The sequence below is a fragment of the Lissotriton helveticus genome, chromosome 8 (assembly GCF_964261635.1).
Source record: "Lissotriton helveticus chromosome 8, aLisHel1.1, whole genome shotgun sequence".
Classification (NCBI taxonomy): Eukaryota; Metazoa; Chordata; class Amphibia; order Caudata; family Salamandridae; genus Lissotriton; species Lissotriton helveticus.
In genome coordinates, this window is record NC_136069.1 from 844,755,755 (window position 1) to 844,775,809 (window position 20,055).

General features: G+C 46.1%; 1 protein-coding gene across 1 annotated transcript in view; it reads left to right on the top strand.

Moving 5' to 3' along the window:
• Nucleotides 1–20,055, top strand: part of ACE2 (angiotensin converting enzyme 2) — a 637,108-nt gene that overhangs the window by 152,190 nt on the left and 464,863 nt on the right. The window contains exons 3-4 of the mRNA XM_078657651.1: nt 5,774–5,858; nt 11,555–11,698. Of these exons, the coding sequence (XP_078513777.1) occupies nt 5,774–5,858; nt 11,555–11,698 (229 nt within the window). The remainder of the gene's footprint in view (nt 1–5,773; nt 5,859–11,554; nt 11,699–20,055) is intronic.

The following is a 20,055-nucleotide window of genomic DNA, read 5'->3' on the forward strand; positions in this document are numbered from 1 at the left end:
CGAAACGCGTCATGCTAGATGCAATAAAAAAGCTGAACGAAATTCCCCGTGTGCTCTGCGTGTCTTTAGAAGAGGGACACAATCGTGTTTCAATATTCATACGTGCAATGCCGTTTGCACGACAGAAGCACCCGCCTCAAGCAGCTCAGCAGGCAAGCGGCGTTCGTGTTTCATCTGTGGATACATGCCTGCCTGAACCGCCGTCACAAATGAATCCTGCCACCTGCCAACCGAGTTGGATTGTGACTTACACAAGGGAATGCCACGCACCTAAAATGGCACACCCAGGAGCGGAATTGTCATTGACGGCTGGCGTCAAGGGGAAGAAGCGGACCGAATGGCTGAACAAACGATCACCGGACCAACATACCATTGAACAAACAGTGTGTAACATCCAGAACTGATGGAGGACAATGAACAGTATATTTAGCAATGAAAACAAAATTGCACCAAAGAAAACCTAATATATAAACACACTGAGTAATGGCACCCAAGTAATTCGGAGGGGGAGGACCATGAAAAGAGTCCTTCTTCGCTGGTGCCGGGAAAGGAGGGGCCACAGGCTGTCTTTTAAATGTTCGTGCTAATAACTGCTTTCCTGAATTGCACACAGCATCTGAGGAAGTCGCAAGACGAAACGCGTCATGCTAGATGCAATAAAAAAGCTGAACGAAATTCCCCGTGTGCTCTGCGTGTCTTTAGAAGAGGGACACAATCGTGTTTCAATATTCATACGTGCAATGCCGTTTGCACGACAGAAGCACCCGCCTCAAGCAGCTCAGCAGGCAAGCGGCGTTCGTGTTTCATCTGTGGATACATGCCTGCCTGAACCGCCGTCACAAATGAATCCTGCCACCTGCCAACCGAGTTGGATTGTGACTTACACAAGGGAATGCCACGCACCTAAAATGGCACACCCAGGAGCGGAATTGTCATTGACGGCTGGCGTCAAGGGGAAGAAGCGGACCGAATGGCTGAACAAACGATCACCGGACCAACATACCATTGAACAAACAGTGTGTAACATCCAGAACTGATGGAGGTCAATGAACAGTATATTTAGCAATGAAAACAAAATTGCACCAAAGAAAACCTAATATATAAACACACTGAGTAATGGCACCCAAGTAATTCGGAGGGGGAGGACCATGAAAAGAGTCCTTCTTCGCTGGTGCCGGGAAAGGAGGGGCCACAGGCTGTCTTTTAAATGTTCGTGCTAATAACTGCTTTCCTGAATTGCACACAGCATCTGAGGAAGTCGCAAGACGAAACGCGTCATGCTAGATGCAATAAAAAAGCTGAACGAAATTCCCCGTGTGCTCTGCGTGTCTTTAGAAGAGGGACACAATCGTGTTTCAATATATATATATATATATATATATAATACCCTTTTCTCCCTGCCTTGTGACCTAAAACTACCCCCTGCGTCCTGAAAACTAACCCCCTCCCCCGAGCCCTAGAAATTTCCTTGACTCTCCTAAGTCTTAAAAACATCCCCGCCTCCTAAGCCCTAAAAACTACCCCAGCCCACCTCAGCACTAAAAGCTTTCCCGACCCCCCTGAGTCTTAAAAACGTCCTCGACCCCCCCAGCCCTGAAAATAACCCGACCCTCCCTAGCCCTGAAAACTACCCCCCACCCATCCAAAACCCGGCCCAACCCCACTTACCGCACTGAGTCCTCTCCCTTATCCTTCCTCTTCCTGGGCCCAAACATTCCAGCACCTAGACTGTGCATATGCCTTAAGGCAAGCGTGGTTGCGTTGTTTGGGCATGCGCAGCTGAGGCCCTTTGTTCCGGCCGTTTCCCTTCACGAGGCGATACAATACACAACAGTACATAATGCGAGACAAAAATGTATATTGTAGAGGCATCTAGATTTCTGAGATATGTGGAAGAAACCGACTTCTAATCTCACTTAACTGATTGCAATCTATAAAAAGGAAAATATGTTCAGTTTTTGGCTTTGAAAGACTATTCAATGCACTTTGTTAAGCGATTTTATGTCCATTGATAATACAAAACAAGTGTAATGCGTTTGTGATGTTTTAATATGTATTGTCTCTTTTAAGTTTGCAGACAATAATTACATTTAGGAATAAATGTCATGAGACTATGTGCCAGGCTGTACCCCTATTGTTCTGTTAATGTCAGCACAATACCAGTGCCTGCGAAAAGTTTTTGTCAACTTTTTTTTTTTTTAAAACATTTTTATTGGTTTTAGTATACATCACATTAAAACAGTTGGCATAGGTAAAGTTCAAGGTTACCATTATCAAACGATTTTTGTACAGTTGAGTCATTTTTCTCTGAACACCTTTTCCTACTATCATTATCATTAGCATGTACCCCCCCCCCCCTCCCTCCAGATCTCAATCCCCATCCGAGTCATTGTCCGAGTTATCATCTTCCGATTCGGCGAGTGGGTCACAAAGCTCTCCTCTGTATGTATTCCAGTTAGCCCAGACTTTGTTCCATTTGTGAGGGCATTTCCTATTTATATATACAGCTCTTTCGGTAATCATTGTCGTATCCATGTCTCTACACCAATCACCCAAGGAAGGTAACTCTGCCGCCCCCCACTTTTGTGCCACATTCCTTTTTGCCACCATGAGGCCCAGAGTCACCCAGATTTGCCCATAGCGAGATAGATCATTCGGCCCCCAGATGTTGAGGAGGCATCTACGCGGCTCAGGCAGCAGGGAAACATTCAGTGCTTGAGATATTGTGCGCAATATCTGGCGCCAGTATTCAGCTAATCGAGGACAGTCCCAAATTGTGTGAAAAAAGGTTCCCTCATTACCACAGCCTCGCAGGCAATATGGCTGTTCCACCCTACCTATTCTATGAAGCGTGGATCTAGTGAGATAGGCTCTATGCAGAATTTTAAATTGTACCAGTCGGAGCTTGGCCGAGATTCCCACCTCCCTAGGAGAGGCGAGTGCCATCTGCCATTCTGCCTCATCCATAGCATCAATGTCTGACGACCATTTCTCTTTTAGTGTCACTGTGGGGTCCGACATATTATTTATTAGTTTGCGGTAGGTGAAGGAAGTGGCTCGTTTAGGCATTAAGTCTGTAAGGAGTCTATCCTCTAATGGGGACGCCTCCGGCAAATTCACAGTCTGTGGAAGAGCCGTTAGGAGTGCGTGTCTAATTTGTATATAACGGTACGTCTCCGTTGGTCCAAGTTCATATTGCTGTTGAAGCTGTTCGAATGGGACGACCGTCCCTTTGTCCCATAAGTCCCCAACTGTGGAGATACCTATTCTATCCCAGTGTTCAAATCCCTTGCTGTTTCTGAGGGTCCCCAACTGTTTCGTGTCCCACAGGGGTGTAAGCCTGGTTATAACCCCCTTCAACCCAAGATGTGCCAGTGCTGCATACCACAACATGACCGTGTGTTTAGTCGGGCCCGCCAGTGCCAACGCACGCCGCCTGTTATATAGGGCCGCTAACATGTTGTCTGTGCCTAATTGAGCCCAATCAGCCATATATGCTGGGTCTGTCCGAGGGGCGTGTATCCACTGATTTATTACTTTGAGGTGTGCAGCCCAGTAGTAAAGGTGTATGCTAGGGAGTGCTATGCCATCATACCAACTGCGGCATAGCTTAACCTGTGCAATTCGGGCTGGTTTGTTGCCCCACAGGAGTGTACTTACTTGTGTTGTTATTTGTCTAAAGTACTTTATGGGTACCTGGTACGGCGTATTTTCCAGCGTGTACAGGAACCTGGGCAGGGCCATCATTTTAAATAAGGCAGCTTTACCTAATAATGTAAGGGGCAGCGATTCCCAATGTGTGACATCTCTCCGCAGCCGTTCCAGCTGGGGAACCAGATTCTTGTTGAAGAAGGCAACAGGGTCCCTTGTTATGTGTATGCCAAGGTATATAAACGTTTCTTGGGAAATTGCCAGCGGACAACCAGGGGGGAGTCGCGGCGTCAGGCCCTTTAACGGGAATAACACTGACTTATCCTAGTTTATGGTGTAACCTGAAATCTGTCTGAATGCGTCGCATATTTCGAATAACATCGGCAGAGTGTTTTCGGGGTCTGCGATGTAGACTAAGATGTCATCTGCATATAGGGACACACGGTCTTCCCATCCCTCCGTCCAAGTAATACCACGCATAAGAGGAGTGCTACGGATCTGCGCTGCCAAGGGCTCTAAAACCAGTGCAAAAAGAAGTGGTGACAATGGGCATCCCTGTCGTGTCCCTCTTGACAATGTGATGACGTCTGACAGTAGCCCGTTCACTGCAACGCGAGCCACTGGGTCTGCATATAGGAGCCGAATCCACGCGCAAAATTTAGGGCCAAATCCTAAATGCGGAAGAACTGTAAAAAGATATGGCCATTCCACCATATCAAAGGCCATCTTGGCGTCTAGAGAGAGGACTGCTGCTGTCTCCGTCAGACTATGTTCCCTCGCCAGCACACTATGTAAACGTCTGAGATTAAGTGCAGTGTTTCTGTTTGGCATAAAGCCCGACTGGTCCGGGTGAATTATGTTGGGGTGCGTGTTTGCAGCCTATTTGCAATTACCTTAGCCAGTATTTTGGACTCTGCATTAATCAGTGATATAGGGCGATATGAGAGGCATTCCACTGGGGGTTTCCCTGGTTTTGGGATAGCTACGATGGTGGCCGTCCGTTGATCTAGAGGCAGCGTACCCTGCTCCAAGCTGTCATTGTACATTGCCAGTAGGTGCGGGGTGAGGGCGGGTGTTAGGAGTTTATAAAGCTCCATTGGGATACCGTTTGGGCCCAATGCTTTACCGGATTGAAGGGATTTGATTGCTCCTCCGATTTCCTCCAAAGTGAGGTCGGCTTCCAGCTCCTCAGTGGCCTCGGGGTCGAGTCTGGGCATTTCCACCACCCGCAGAAAATTTGCGGCATCAACTTCCGTGGTTGACGTGGAAAATGCGTACTTCCTACTGAAATGTGTAGCTAGCTCCTTCACAATTTCCCCAGAGTCTGAGGTGTAACGTCCCTCTGCCGTCCGAATCTGTGCTATAGTGTGATTACCCCGCTCACTCCTGTCGAGCCACGCCAACAATTTACCAGCTTTATCGCCGACGTCATAAATTCTATGCCTTGGCGCTGTGAGGGCTGTTATTGTTTCTAGTCTGAGGTGTTCCCTGTGTTGTTGTTGCTTCAGCAAAAGAGCTTGAGCCGAGTCCGGCGTGGGATTGGTCGAGTGGGCAGTGTCAGCTGCTTGGAGCTCCCGTTCAAGGGTCGAGAGCTCTCTCTGTTTTGCGCGCTTGTGTTCTGTTATGGAGGAAATTGCCTGACCTCTGAGAACAGCCTTGTAGGCCTCCCACAGTACCATTGGTGAGTCTACTGAGGTTGCGTTTTCGGTGAAGAAATGCTTTGTAGTGTTACGGAGTTCCTTCCGTATTAGTGGTATTTGTAAATAGCCTGCATATATTGGGTATATTCGCTTGTGAGAGGTGTGGGAGGAGGAAAGTGTCAGAGTTACCGGGGAATGATCTGAGATTCCTCTCGGGCCAATAGTGATGTTTTCTACACTGGAAAGGGTGGAATCCTGCGCCAAGAAATAGTCTAATCTGGATAGGCTATTGTGAACTGTTTTTTGTCAACTTTTAAGAAAAAAAATCATTATAATGCTGGTCTTCCTCCCGCCTGGGCTTTGGGGAACAATGCAGATTTCTGCTTTTTTAGGTGCCTTTCACGAGCCATCTAGATAAAACATGAAATATGCTGATGTATCGATATTTATGTTTAATTCAGTGTCCCTCTATTCTTTTGCAGTTGAAGAAAACCCTAAATGAGATGAGCACCATTTACAGCACAGGCAAAGTATGCGATTCATCGAAATGTTTGCCGCTGGAACCAGGTAGCGTACAATAAGAGAGGTCATAGCAATCAAACATATATCAATGTTTATTTGAAGCTATATATGTCTAATTTCTCCTCAAGTGCTCTCTTATGTATCAATATTGGATACTGTTTGACTGTGGCAATTTAAGGGAAAAGGGGGAAGCCACCTAGTTATGTTTACCTTAAGAGTGTAACAAGGTCAACAAATGCTTAACTTTGTTATTTTTTGGTCTGATAACAATTGCTCTCACACTTCCATTAGGTCACATGTTCTGCAAGAGACTTATATGTCATGGCATTTATTGATGTACGGTAGTGATTTAGTCAGACAGGTTTATTTAATAAATCTTCTATATTAGATTAGTCGTCTTAAAGTATTAAAACAATAATTACACTATGCTATGCAAATGACCCCTGAATAGATTGTCTCCAAAAATGTGCTTATGTAATTCATCCTTGCCAAAACTTTAAAATCAAAACTATAGAACATTCAAAAATATTATAAGCACAGTGAAGCAAGAGGGAGTAGTGCAAATGATCTTGGTAAATGGAAAACAGGATATGCTAAAACAATTTATTAGCCCATACAAAATCTACTTTCTAGAAACTCAATCAGGTGCAAATGCAAGCTGAAGATTTCAAAAGGCAAACTGGGGCAATGCAACCTTCTGCTGATCTCTAAGACACCTAGAAAATGTCCCATGCAATCGCATAAAAAGAAGGATTGATCTAAAGCTAAAACAACCATAAAGCGGCACTAACACTCTGTGGTGTATATTAATGTAAAATCCTTCATTGCATGGTAGCGGCCAAGGTTGTCTGAATCATGCAAAGTTCCATGTCTGCTCCTATGGCAATTATTTGCATGCCATGTATGGTTATACCGTACTTACGTGTGTGCCGACTGTTATCCAATTTATTTCAGGGCGTGGCTGAGCAAGGAAGCTTAAAGTGGCAAGAGGATATGGAGCCCCCCTTTAATTTCAGAACATGTGAAGGGAATTGTCAGTTAGCCGGTGGGCATGCACAATCCATGAACCACCTACAAATTCGTAAGGGTTTGGAAATTTGCAAATGTTATAACCCCTTTCAGAGAGCCACAGGCAAGCAGGAGCTACAAGGCCCAACCGTAGTAGTTAGGACCTTCTACTCCTGATATCCTGGTGCCTAAATTACTATGAGCTCTGATCAGCTGGGCCACATACCCCTTAAACACTTGACTCGCAGTGGTAGCGCTGGACGAGCTGTCTAAGTCTTCTCAGGGAGGAGGAAGCTGTAGCGCAAACACAGACTCACAACTCAAAATACATCCATCTAACCTCCATAATTGAGTGTCTAGTCAAATACTTGCTTTCATATAAAATAGTATATAGTATTTATATACAAACACAAAGTATAATATAGCACACCAGAAATTATGCACACAGTCTTCTCAAGGCAGCCTCAGTAGTGCTCCCAGGGTCGGGTTCTTAAGTCCCACCTCCCCTTTTCTAAGGTCCTTTGTTATTTTTTGTGAGGTGATACCCAAGCTAGGCCCACTAGTGAGTTTGTGATGTATTCCTATAGGTCCTGAATCGATCCCCCTATTCCTGACCCTATTTTGGTTAGTAAACTAACAAGTTAACTAGTAATCAGCCCATGAGGCAGAAAATCCCCATGATGCAGATACCGTTATCTGACGCAGTCACACTACGGCACAGGAACGTGTTATCTGATTAGGTCATAACGCTTGCGATCTAATTAGACAAGCGATATTCCTCCAGCCCCTGATAAGGCATACGGAGTTCTCATAACAAATCAAACCTATGACAACCTGGGCAAAACCCTGCGGCCATTGTTTTGATTTCACCGAGAACTTCAGTAAAAGAATGTGCTAACGAGCAAGTCGTATGACATCCTTATTGACGTATCTATGTCCATCCTTACGTCAATCTCGGCACCTTAAAGGTATAAATATTACCGATATTGCCCTATGCAAACACACGCGTGGTGACGAGACGGAGCAGCCATACTTGCCGAAGCGAAGAGCAGAGCAGACCCCGCTGGCGCAGCCCCGCCTTCCTGACGCGCTGAGACGCGCTGCTTTCTCCTGCCGAGAATTCCAGCCCCGGCGTTTCTGGGCAGCCCTCGCAGGCAGCCTGGAATATCGAGACCAGAGAGAGAGATACCATCCCTCATTCATCCTAACTTCCAGGTACAGAACTGAATAACCCCTCACAGAGAATTCTTTAGTTATTCACTTGGCAAAAACAAACTTAACTTAAACTGTAACTTTCTATTCCCGCCCACGTATTAGGCTTAGGTCAGGTACACGGGGTAGGCGTATTTAGAAACACCAGTTGAGTACGTTTAGTCAAATGTATATGTGTATGTAATATATTTTATTCATTTTAAAACATCATATGGCTTAGAAACCATATCAATGTTTTTACAGTATTATTTTATACTATTGCTTTTAATGTATGCACTTTACTTAACTATAAGTATTGCAATAATATCGATCCATTTCTCTTGTATGAGAAAAGAGACTGATCAATAAATAACACCTTTTTATTGAACACGCCCGTCTCTTCCTTTTCTCTACATTCTGATGAGACTAAGAATGCACGTACTGACTGAGTAAAATAAATTGCCTTTTGTTCACACGACTCTCGAGATATACTCTTGATTAGGGGAGAGCAAAGTTGTCATGTTCTATGGTTGTCAGAAACTAAATCCCTTCTTGTCTAATCAGGGGAGTTAATTCTTTCCTGAACATTCGAGAAAGTTTCTAGTGAACTCTGAGCTAAGCTGGCAAACCCAAAACTTTAAGTCTAGTATCGACAGTAGTAGACCTAGTTAACGTCTGGTCTAGGCCTTTACTATTGTAGGTATTATTCCAATGCGCAGAGCCTATTGGGATGATAGGAACTACACTACAAGTTCATGTCTTAGAAGTTCCAAGATGGCTTGGTGAAAGTCAAAGTGTCTCAGGGCTATAGTGCGCAAGTAAGAATAACCCCCTCCCCCTCATAACCCAGCAGCCCTGTATTTAGTATTTCTCTAGCTGAACTCAGGCAGAGTGTCCAAGTGCACGCCTGTGGCCCAGCGATGAACAGAGATTTGGATTATGCGGTCGAGGTGGCAGGCCTCAATGCTGCTCCTCCGTCAACATGGTAAGTCTACCTGACTCGAGTAGTTAAATCATATTTCTTTGCCTTTGGGTCACAGCCCGCTGAGGCCAACAGTCATTTCACTTCACCACAGCCACGTCTTTGCATACCAGGGGTCTCAATCAGTGGCACATAGGGCCTCAGCCCTCCTCAGGTCATGACGCTGCACAGTCCAATGGCCCTTCTCTTGTCACAGTGTGGCACCAAGGGCAAGAACCCTTATTCCTCACCTTGGCCCCCACTTGGAATATGAGTCACCACAGTGCACATGAGCAGACAGTATGATTGTTGCAGTGGCCCTAATGGACCTGAATCTCACACTCTGCTCCCAGCAGCCACTCCTCAGGATCCCCTACTGGACCTCTCTTCTGCTGGGCAATCTCCTTTTCTTCACAGGTCCTCTGGTCTTGTGTCAGGCAGAAGCTACTTCTCCAGGCAAATGTTTTCGATTCTCCCGTCGGATTTCCTCTCACCCAGCATAAGAGACTGGCAGGCCTTTAGTCCCCAGTCCTGGTCACAGCAGGCAGAACTCTTGCTGAGCATCTTCACTTTGATAATTTGGGAGTCTCAAGTTCCTCTTTCCAAAATCCATTTCCAGGTGGCACAAATGTGACTTAGTGTCTCTGTCTTTGAATTTCATGTTATGAGGTCACCCTCTTTGAAGTGTCCACTTCTCAGTTATGCTCTTCTCAGCAGGACAGTCTCCAATCTTGATAGCCCCAAACAAAGGCCTTAGGAGTGACTAGTTCATACCTAGATGTCAGGTTCACTGATATGTGCATCAAAAGATTACCAACCCCATCTTTTTCTTGAGCTATGCCCAGGCCCTTTTGACCCGTGCTCTCTTTCAGAATCAAAGAGCCCCTTTTGAAGTATACTGATGAGCCAGGCCCTTCCTTCCACCAGTGTGTGTCCCACACATCTTTCAGGAATAGTAGCAAAGAGTAAATCCGTCGGGAGGGGAATCCAATACCTAATCACTTCCCTCCAACTACCCCGGGGGTTTCCAATCTGGACCGACAGGCCTTGTGCACTGCACCATTCCCAGGCACTTGGGCATCCTTAGTGCGGAATGCAAATCCGAGTGTAGCTTTCCAGGTACTGCTACCACTGGTACACATACATAACAGTCCACCGTGTGACCATGTCTTGCCCTCCATCCATCCTGAGGGGGGCCAAGGTTGAGCTAAGCACACATCAATGGAACTTCAATTGAGTGACGCCTTAGGCCTCACTCCCATGATGCAGATAAACCAGCCTGGCCATGCTCCTGATTACTCATTTCAAAACCGTATGCTGCCACCACTGTGTGTGCTACTTAGCTCTTGGTAAGGGCAGTAGCCCTCCACCACTGTGATGGTAACTGCATTGTGCGCCTCTCCCAGTCTAACCAGACCGCAATCTGTAAGACGGGCATAGGTCATGGCATACACCATGACCACAAATTGTTACCTAGAATCCAAATATCACAACATCTAGGGCAATCAGGGCAGGGTTACACGTCTATTACCATGCAAGAGACATCTCTGCCCCAACAGTAAACATTTAGGCCCTCTTTGCAAGTATGTTGGAATAGGGTAGGGTATTTACACATGTGTGAATACCATTACCCAAGGGTGAGGTATATACCGCTTGTGGATGACTGGTTGAGCTAATAGTGTCCATAAAGGCGCATAAAGCCTTATACGGACATGTAAACTAGGACACACTTGTTTAACCGAATATATGCCTTCTGTATACCTTGTGAAAATCAATACCGTTTTTTTTTTTTTTAAATCCCTCGTGTTTTGTCTTTTGTCCAGACCTTTTTCCCCGACAAATGTAGGCAGGTTTGACCTGCCGGAATTTATCAGCGAAAAACTGTGAGGGTGTGATGATTATCTCACAACTTGCAAGTAAGTCTAATCCCTGTGCAAACCCCTGATGTAGATGTTAGCTTCTAATAAGGGCCTTAGATTTAGCATGGCCATTGCTGCCTTAGAAAGTCTCATAGGCAGCTACTCCCAAAGAGAAACGGTTGGGCTAATGGCTTTTAAGAGGGAATGAAAAATGAATACTGCTAAATTCCATGAGGGTTTTGGATATGCATTTCGCAACAGAGAGGTACAGAAAAGGTTGAGTGGAAAATCTATTGTCTTGGTATATTTTCACTGACACTCCTTGATATTTTTCATGTGAGTCCCAAAAAAAACTGAAATCTGCTCTAGACGTAAAATAGACCTTAAGTATGGAATTTCATTTTTTGTTAGAGGGTGCAGCGAATGGGGCTCTAAAACCCCAGTTTAGAGTTAACAGTATGTACAAAAACCATGCTGCCTGGGTTATGTGCACACAGACTGAGATATGTGAAGATTTAAACGATCATTTGAATCTAAAAAGACCCTTTCTTGCCAGCTGTCATTCAGAAGTGACACCTTGTCGCTTTAAAGATGCCTTACCCGTGTTTTAGCATCTGCCCTTTCTGCGGATGGTCCTTTGTTACTTAGCAGATTCATAAAGGTGTCCTAACGCTACTGCTTGTATGTAAATGTTAGCCATTGATAAGCTTTTCTAATTGCAGGACTGGATCACATCATGGCTGAGAGCCAGAATTACAATGATAGGCTGTGGGCATGGGAAGGCTGGCGGTCTGTGGTGGGCAAGAAGATGAGGCCACTTTATGAAACCTATGTGGACTTGGAAAATGAAGCAGCCAGACTGAACAGTGAGTAGACAAAATGGCTGATTTAAGCAGCCCCCTTAAAAAAGAAACATTTTACAATCCTAGACAACTGCAAATGCATAGTTATTCATTTTATGATTTTTTTAACGTTTTGTAAAGAATGAACGAGGCTCCAGAATATATTAGAATGTTGAGTACAGATATAGATAAACATCTTTAAAAAATATAGAAATCCTCTATGCTTTTGGCAAGAGATTCCAGTCTGGTTTTCTGAGGATGTAACACAGAAAATGATAGTCCATGAGCAAAATGTATTTTTCCCAATAAATAACCTCGTTTGTCAACTTTACAGAGCATTCTGTGGAAAGTATGACAAGCCATTCATAGCAGTGTGGTGCAAAAGGCACTACATTAAAAAGATAATTTAGATAACCCAGAGTTTATGATGTTGGGTTGATTTAAGACTAAAAAGATGGTATGGTGCTGTTGTATGTTACTGTAAATAGAGAGAACTGAGGTGGTGAGGTATATGAAGTGGCTACAGGAGAGAGAAAGTGCATATAAGGACGGAAGCCAAACTGGCCATTCAAAACTCTTCTAGCAATAATGTAATATGGTGTAATAATATTTTTTCACTAGATGCAAAATAAACACCTCACACTAGGCTCAAATAATACATTCTCTCACGTCATACGCCTTAATCTATGCTTCTGAGTTAAGCTATAGAGAATTTATGTATATCAGGTAATTATTTAATACACAATAAAATTACACAACATGGAATATATGCAGATACTAGTTTGTCAATACAAATTTGTAGACATTCCTGGGCTATACTTAAGTTGGAGTTTTTACTCAGCATTACATGTTGTTGAATATTGGCATTCTAAGATGGCGTTCCTTCATCTAAAATTCGTGGTCATTTCACTGGCCCCTGACACGTCCTGTCATGGGCACATGCCTGTCAGCATTTCTGCCCTGTGTCTGTAGGGCATTGCCAAGATTTATAATTGTATGAAGATGATACCATCCATTTATATAGGTTATACCATGCAGGCTCCCTGCACGTGAAAACATAAAACTTCATGTTTGTTAAAGACGCACAACTTTGGAGAGGATGTGGCCTAATGGCTAGGGCGGTCGACCTCAAACCCGGGAAACCGAGTTCGAGTCTCGGCAAGGACGTGCAACATCCTGTGAATCTGGGCAACTCACTTAATCTCTTTGTGCCTAACAAAAATGAATTTGTGCTCATGTAATGCAACTGGTGCTCGTGTGAAGCGCTCTGATACCTGATACCTTCGGGTCAAGTTCACGCGATATAAAACTCTGTAAAACAATATATATATTTTAAATTTTTCGAAGTAGCCGCGTGTATTTTATTTTGCACAACACTACACAGTTTGCCTTTCATTGCCCCATTCCTCTCGCCAGAAACAATTAAACTTAACCAAGTCCCTCAGCTGTACATCCAAATCTCCATTTTGGAAGTTACAACACTGAAGATCTTGTTAACGCGGGACTTCTGGTCTATTGTTATAGATCTAGATCCCAACTCAGATCGACTGAACCGTTGGTACCTGTCATAGAGTAAAAGGCAATCCACTACTAGGTCAATCAGTTAAAGACTTACACCACCCTAAAGAACCACTTACTCTTAATAAGTTTAAAAGTTTATTACAAAGCCAAAGTTAACTGGAGATACAAACATCTCAAAATAAGGTTCAAAAGATATACGGGTATCAATACAAAAATGAATTTTCTAAATGCTCTTAGTCGGCAGAAGAATATTACCAAAACCAATTCAAGAATCACCAAAGTTGCAAGAATGGACACAAGCTGTAGCTTGTGAGTCATTTACAGAAAGGAAAAATTCAGGTTAGACTATACCTACACTGGACTAAGTGACATCCCTACTTAACAAGATCTTTTTTTTTTTTTTTTTTTGAGGTTCAACACTGCTTTATTGCATGATATAGACCAAGGTACACAGCTGTTAGTGCCCACAACCCGGAGGCCGGCAGCGTAGTATACAAGTATAAACACAGCCCTGGAGTCGGCATCCCTGAGGCCCGACGGCGATGTACAAGCAAATAGAAGAAGAATGAGGCCAGTCGGCGTTGTAGGGTTTTTAGAGGGGGAGCTGCAGCAGAACAGTAGTTTTCATTTCAACCTGTATTGAGAGAACAATAGAACAAAAAAAAAAAAAAAAAAGAACTTCCCAACATGGAAGAACCTAAGAGGCATTTCGATCGTCCTTGAAAGGTAAAAGAGGATATAATAACTGGCAAAGTTGTGAGGTAGTGCTGGTAATCAATGAAGTGTACAGTCTAATGTTAATAGCGCCATGGTGTGTTAGAGTCCCTAGTGGGTCCGGAGACTATGACCGGATCCCCGCGTCATATATAGCGTGTCGAGAAGAAGGAAGTGTCAACAGGCATGTGAATTAATTACTCCAGTCCATACGCATTATAAGAGGCATGTACTGTGCTAACGTCTATGACAATTGAGTGTCGCAGTCAGAAAGCAAGGCTGTTGCTGAGTCGTATAGTATGGCCTCAGGAAGGAACATTATCCCCCTCAGGAGTATCTTCCGCAGCCGATCGTTGGAGCATGTAACATACCAGGGGGCCCGATATGTCTCTGGGTTTACAGGATGTAGGTAATAATTCAGCAAACGTGTTGTATTGGTCTTGACAATAAGTTAGGTCTGCTAGCCAGGTCTTGAATTTAGGCGCTCTGCCTCGGCCCCACCGACAGGCTACTTGGCGTTTAGCCAACAGCAACGCAATGTCGACAAACTTCCGGTAAGAGCTAGGGATCTGTTGCGTGTATCCAAGTATCGTCACCAAGGGGTCTACGGGCACCGTGGCGCCCGTCATATCTGTAAGGGCGTCCGCTACCTGCTGCCAATATTGCGCCACCTGCGGGCATTCCCACGCCAAATGTAGGATATCTGCATGACTGGCATGGCATCGTACGCACCGGTCGTCATCCGCCAATCCAAATCTGAATTTGCGCACCGGTGTGTAGTATATTCGTTGTAGGTATTTATAATGTATAATTTTGAATCTGCTGCTGGCAGACAGGCGAGAGGTGAGCGCGCTGCAATATTGCCACTGTTCATCAGTAATGTCTGCAGCCAATTCAGTCGCCCAGCGCGTCCGGGCAACGGAGTCTAACGTCTGCGACGCGTTCCTGAGCTGTCGGTAGAGGCCAGATACCAAGTGCTTCCCATCTCGAGAGTTCAGCAGAAAGTGGAGCGGGGGCAAAATCTCAGGTTCATCAGGAAATTTGGGGAGAATGTCCCGCATCCCTGCGCGTAGACGCACGTAATAAAAGAGATCTAGTGGGGTGTAGACATATGATCGGAAGAAAAGGTCCAACGTTTTAAATTGACCGTTGACAAATAGATCGCCCCAACAGGAGATACGTAGGGTAGTGCACAACACACAGAATTCCTGCTCCTGTAGCAACGTGAGCTCCGGATGATAGGTAAGTGGTAATTTCGGCGAATAAGGTAGCTGGCATGCTAAGCTCCTGGCAATTCGCCGCCACGCATCCATCGTGCATGAAACAGATGTATTCGGCGTGGTTATGGATGATTCCGGGCAAAGGAGTAATCCTGACAGCGGGAGGGGTCGCACTATCCAGTCCTCCACCGCTATATGCGGCATGTAAGGAGTGGGAGCCATCCAGTGGTAGGCAAAGTGTGCTTGAGCGCACTGGTAGTATTTCTCGAAGTCCGGTATATCGAAACCTCCCTTGTCATAGGGCAAGGTCAGTGTGGCCCATTGAAGCCGTGATTGCTTGCCTCCCCAAAAAAGTCTGCGCAGTTCAGTCCTTAGCGTCTTAAAAAACAAAGCGCCGGGGAAATAGGGAATGTTGATAAAGAGGTAGAGGAATCGGGGAAGGATGACCATTTTAATTAGGGCCGCCCTGCCGGCCATAGACAGTGGCAGGGTGAGCCAGCGGTCTACAGTAGCAGTTAGGTTCGTGATAGCAACTCGGTAATTGGCACATAGCGTCTCCTCCCTGTCTCGGGAAATACGTATCCCCAGGTAGCGGAGATCCATCCGGCACCATTCCAGTGGATAATCCAGAGGGAAATCGCTCACTGCCTCAGTAAGGGGAAAAAATTGGGACTTGGACCAGTTGATGTGTACTCCGGACATGTTCCCAAATACGATGAACTCTCTGAGCAAAGGATTGAGGTTTGTCTCAGGGTGCTTGACATATAGCGTGATGTCATCCGCATAGAGGGACACATCAATTTGTCGCTGTAGGCATTGGACCGCGCCGTCCCGATGGAGTTGACGTAAACGGCAGGCCAGTGGTTCCACAGCTATGGCAAATAATAAGGGCGAGAGCGGGCATCCCTGGCGTGTGCCTCTAGTAATGTCAATGGACTGCGATAGGTGGCCATTGATCAGCACTCGTGCCGTAGGTCGGGTGTAAAGTAGGCGTATCCAGGACATGAACAAGGGTGGGAACCCCATGCGCGTCAGGACAGTGAACAAATAGGGCCATTCAACTGAATCAAACGCTTTGGTCGCGTCAAGGAAGATTGCTGCGACAGGCGTGTCGGGATGTACAGTTCTTAGAAGGGAAAACAGGGTGCGGAGGTTGTGTGACGTGGAGCGGCCTGCAACGAATCCAGACTGATCAGGTAGGACAAGTCTGGTCATTAGCAGCGATAGTCGAGTGGCCAGGACTTTAGCTAGTATCTTCACATCGCAGTTTAGGAGGGAAAGTGGGCGATATGAATTGCAGGAGCTGGGATCCTTATCCGGCTTCAGCAGGGACGTGATGACGACCTCACGCATAGAGCAGGGCAGGACCCCTTCGTCGAGGGATTCTGTGTAAACCTCACGCAGAACGGGGGCCATGGTGTCAATGTATGCTTTATAGAATTCGGCAGGAATGCCATCTAGGCCAGGAGCTTTACCGTTCTGGAGAGACATGATGGCATCCCGGATCTCATCGAGCTCGAAAGGCGCAGCCAGAAAGGCCCTATCCCCATCACTAAGCCAACATAATGCCACATCCTTCAGGTAGTCAGTGTAAGATGGTGTGTTCCCCACAGTAGAGGTGTATAATGAAAGATAATGTGTCGTGAAGGTAGTGAGTATGTCGTCCGAGTTTCTGAGTGTAGTGCCATTTGTGTCTGTGAGTTCAAATATGACATTGCGATCACGTGTTGGTTGAGTAAGTGCAGCCAACACTCTCCCAGGTCTGTCTCCCTCACAGTATTTTCGGGCCTGCCAGTATTTGCCACGGAACTTAGTCTCTCTGGTAGCCTCCTCTTCAAATTTGGTCAATATTTCCCTAAAGGTAGCATGTAATACCGGGTCGGGGTCATCCACCATGCGGCGTTCTAGTATACCCAGCTCATTCTCCAGTGTGCTAATAGTACGACGGATATCACGTAAGACCCCACTGCTCTTGGATATACAATAGCCCCTTATAGTGACTTTGAATGCCTCCCAAATATGTTCCACAGAGTCTACAGATCCTTTATTTCTGGGGAAAAAAGCAGCTATCTCCTCACCCAGTTCAGTCCGAAACAGCGTGTCCAACAGAATTTCGGGGCGGAGTCTCCAATGAGGACGTTGGTTATCCCACCCAGGAACATGAAAGCGAAGGACAACGGGGCTGTGATCAGAGTACGTCCTAGGCAGGTGAGACACCCCTTCTAGCTCCGCGGCAACCCCCCTGGAAATCAGAAAAAAATCTAAACGGGCCCATGTCCCCGTGTGTGAGGTGAAATGTGTGCCCTCTCTCCCCACTGGGTGTACGTGCCTCCAAGCCTCCGGAAGGTCCCCTTCAGCAATCACCCCCTCCAGCGCCTCGCGAGCTCTAGGTTTATAGGAGCACACCCCATCAGCTCTGTCCAAATGTGGCACAAGTGCCAGATTGAAATCACCTCCCCAAATGATGTGTCGGGATCCCGCAGTCAGAATTTTGCCCCACAGAGCGGTAAAAAAAGCAGGTGTGTCTATATTCGGTGCATAAACCACCACAAATGTGTAAGTGTCACGGCCCAGTCTGCCCCATAAGAGTGCATATCTTCCCTCCTTATCAGCAAGTTCTCCATATTTGTGAAATGGCACGGTCCGGGCCACAAGGATAGCTACCCCCCTCGCATATTTGGAGTAAGAAGAAAAAATACGGTTCCCAGCCCACTTACTGGCAAAGGTGGCCCCATCTCGTGGCGGTAAGTGAGTCTCCTGCAACATGTTGGTCATTGTAGCTGTTTACCGGTACTGACCAGGAGCGGTTACAAACATGCAGCTGTAGCCAGATGTTGGGCATACAGGTTACTGCCCGCCCTGATCGATTATGAGGGTACTGACCAGGAGCGGTTACAAACATGCAGCTGTAGCCAGATGTTGGGCATACAGGTTACTGCCCGCCCTGATCGATTATGAGGGTATTTTTAATCCATTTATCACGTGCACTTTACAACTTTTAATTCTGGTCCTGACGTAGCGCCAACGACCCTTAAGGCGACGCAGGCGCGAAACATGTTGACCTATGTCTTTATACCCAGGCATCGTATGCCACTGGGGCTAGATTTTATTTAGCAGTTAAGTCTGCTCAGGGTACATGACTAGAACAATTGCTGCATTGTTACCCATTATAAATTTCACTTCACACTAGCACGCATTTTATTACCCTATTGACCCACCACACACAACCCTCCCCGCACACCCGCATGCACCATCCGGCAGTCCTACAAAAGATCTCCGATAAAGAGACCCGTAGGGGATTGCAGCGCCGGCCCTACGATTAGCAACTGCCCGATGATGAAGCATGACACCTTTCGAGGTGTGTGAGGGCAACAGAGGACACAAAATGTTTTCCCTGTTTTCTGTGGGTCCCCTTTCCTAGGGATTCTGTTTCTTCTCCCCTTTTCTTTCCTTTTTTTCATATATGGGTGACATTAGCACCCTTATGCAATGGTGACTTTTTGCACCCTGCATTAGGAACAGTGTCCCCTTTTTTGGTAATCTCCTGCAACATAACCACCTGAGCGTGGTGCCTATCTAGACAGGCAATAACATTTCGACATTTTCTAGCATCGTTCAACCCCCGGACATTCCAGGACAAGCAATGTAAATGTACATTAGCAGTAGGTAGAGACATTTTTCAGTTCAATGCAATAGTAGTAGTAACAACCCAAGCATAAAGCCGGGGTCTGCAGCGGCTCTCCGCTACTGACTGTTCGTAAGGACCATGCATAACCTCGTACAATCCGCCTACAGCATTCAAGGAAGTAAAGCCTCAACAAAAAAAAACAGTCCAACCCCCCTCCCACCCCAGCATCCCAATCATGCCAGTAGCCAATGAGTCCCACCCAACTGTTCCCACCCCTCCCTGTCACTCCTAACCCATGTAGTGACCAAACAATTAGTAACAGCTTAAGGGGGAGTACCCTGAGGGGGTAAAACATAGAGTGCGCACAGCCAACTCTCGGCTCCCAGCTCCAGTTCGTACCGCCCTTGGTGGAGCCTAGAGCGAAGAGAGTGGGCCTTGGCGTACATTACCACAGGTGTGCAGATGCCATGCGACGTCGGTGACCTTGTCCAGTGCAGGCGCCGCAGTCCATATGCTAAGTGAATGTCCAACAAAGTAGGGTAAACGGCCTACAGAACCCCCGGGGACAACGTCATTCGTCCTGTTCTGGTGGCAGATCATCACGTTCCAGCTCTTCTGCAGCATTCCGGTTCTCTTGTCGCTCCCTTCGGAGTGTTTTCAGGAAGTCTTCTACCTTTTGCGGGTTGGTGAAGAATCTTTGCCGTCCCTGAAGAGTGATGCGTAGTTTCGCCGGGTATAGGAGAGCATAGTCGACTTGGGCTTCACGCAGTTTTTTCTTCACGGGTAGGAATTTGCGGCGTTCCTCTTGTACCATCGGCGTAAAGTCCGGGTAAATGGAGAAAGTGATTCCATTGTACTGCAAGTTACGTTGAGTTCGGGCTACTCTCAGTGCTGTATCGCGGTCGCGATAATTTAGTAGTCTGGCAATAATAGGCCGAGGCGTCAGTCCTGGCTTGGGTACAGGCGCAAGGGAACGATGCGCTCGTTCCACGATGAACTGGGCAGAGAAAACACCTTCACCGATGGTCTCCTTAAGCAATTTCTCAATAAAAAGTTCCATCCTGCCCGTGTTGGTAGATTCCGGCACATTTGTGACGCGTATATTGTTGCGATGGCTACGAGCCTCTAAATCTTCATTCTTCGCCGCTATAATCCGGAGTAAATTATCCATTCGTGCTAGTTGTGTCGTATGCGATGCGGCAGTATCTTCAGCAGTAGATATTGGCTGTTCCGCAGTCGTGAGTCTCTCCTCATGATGATCCACCTTGTGGACCAAGGCGTCTAAACGAGCAGTGACC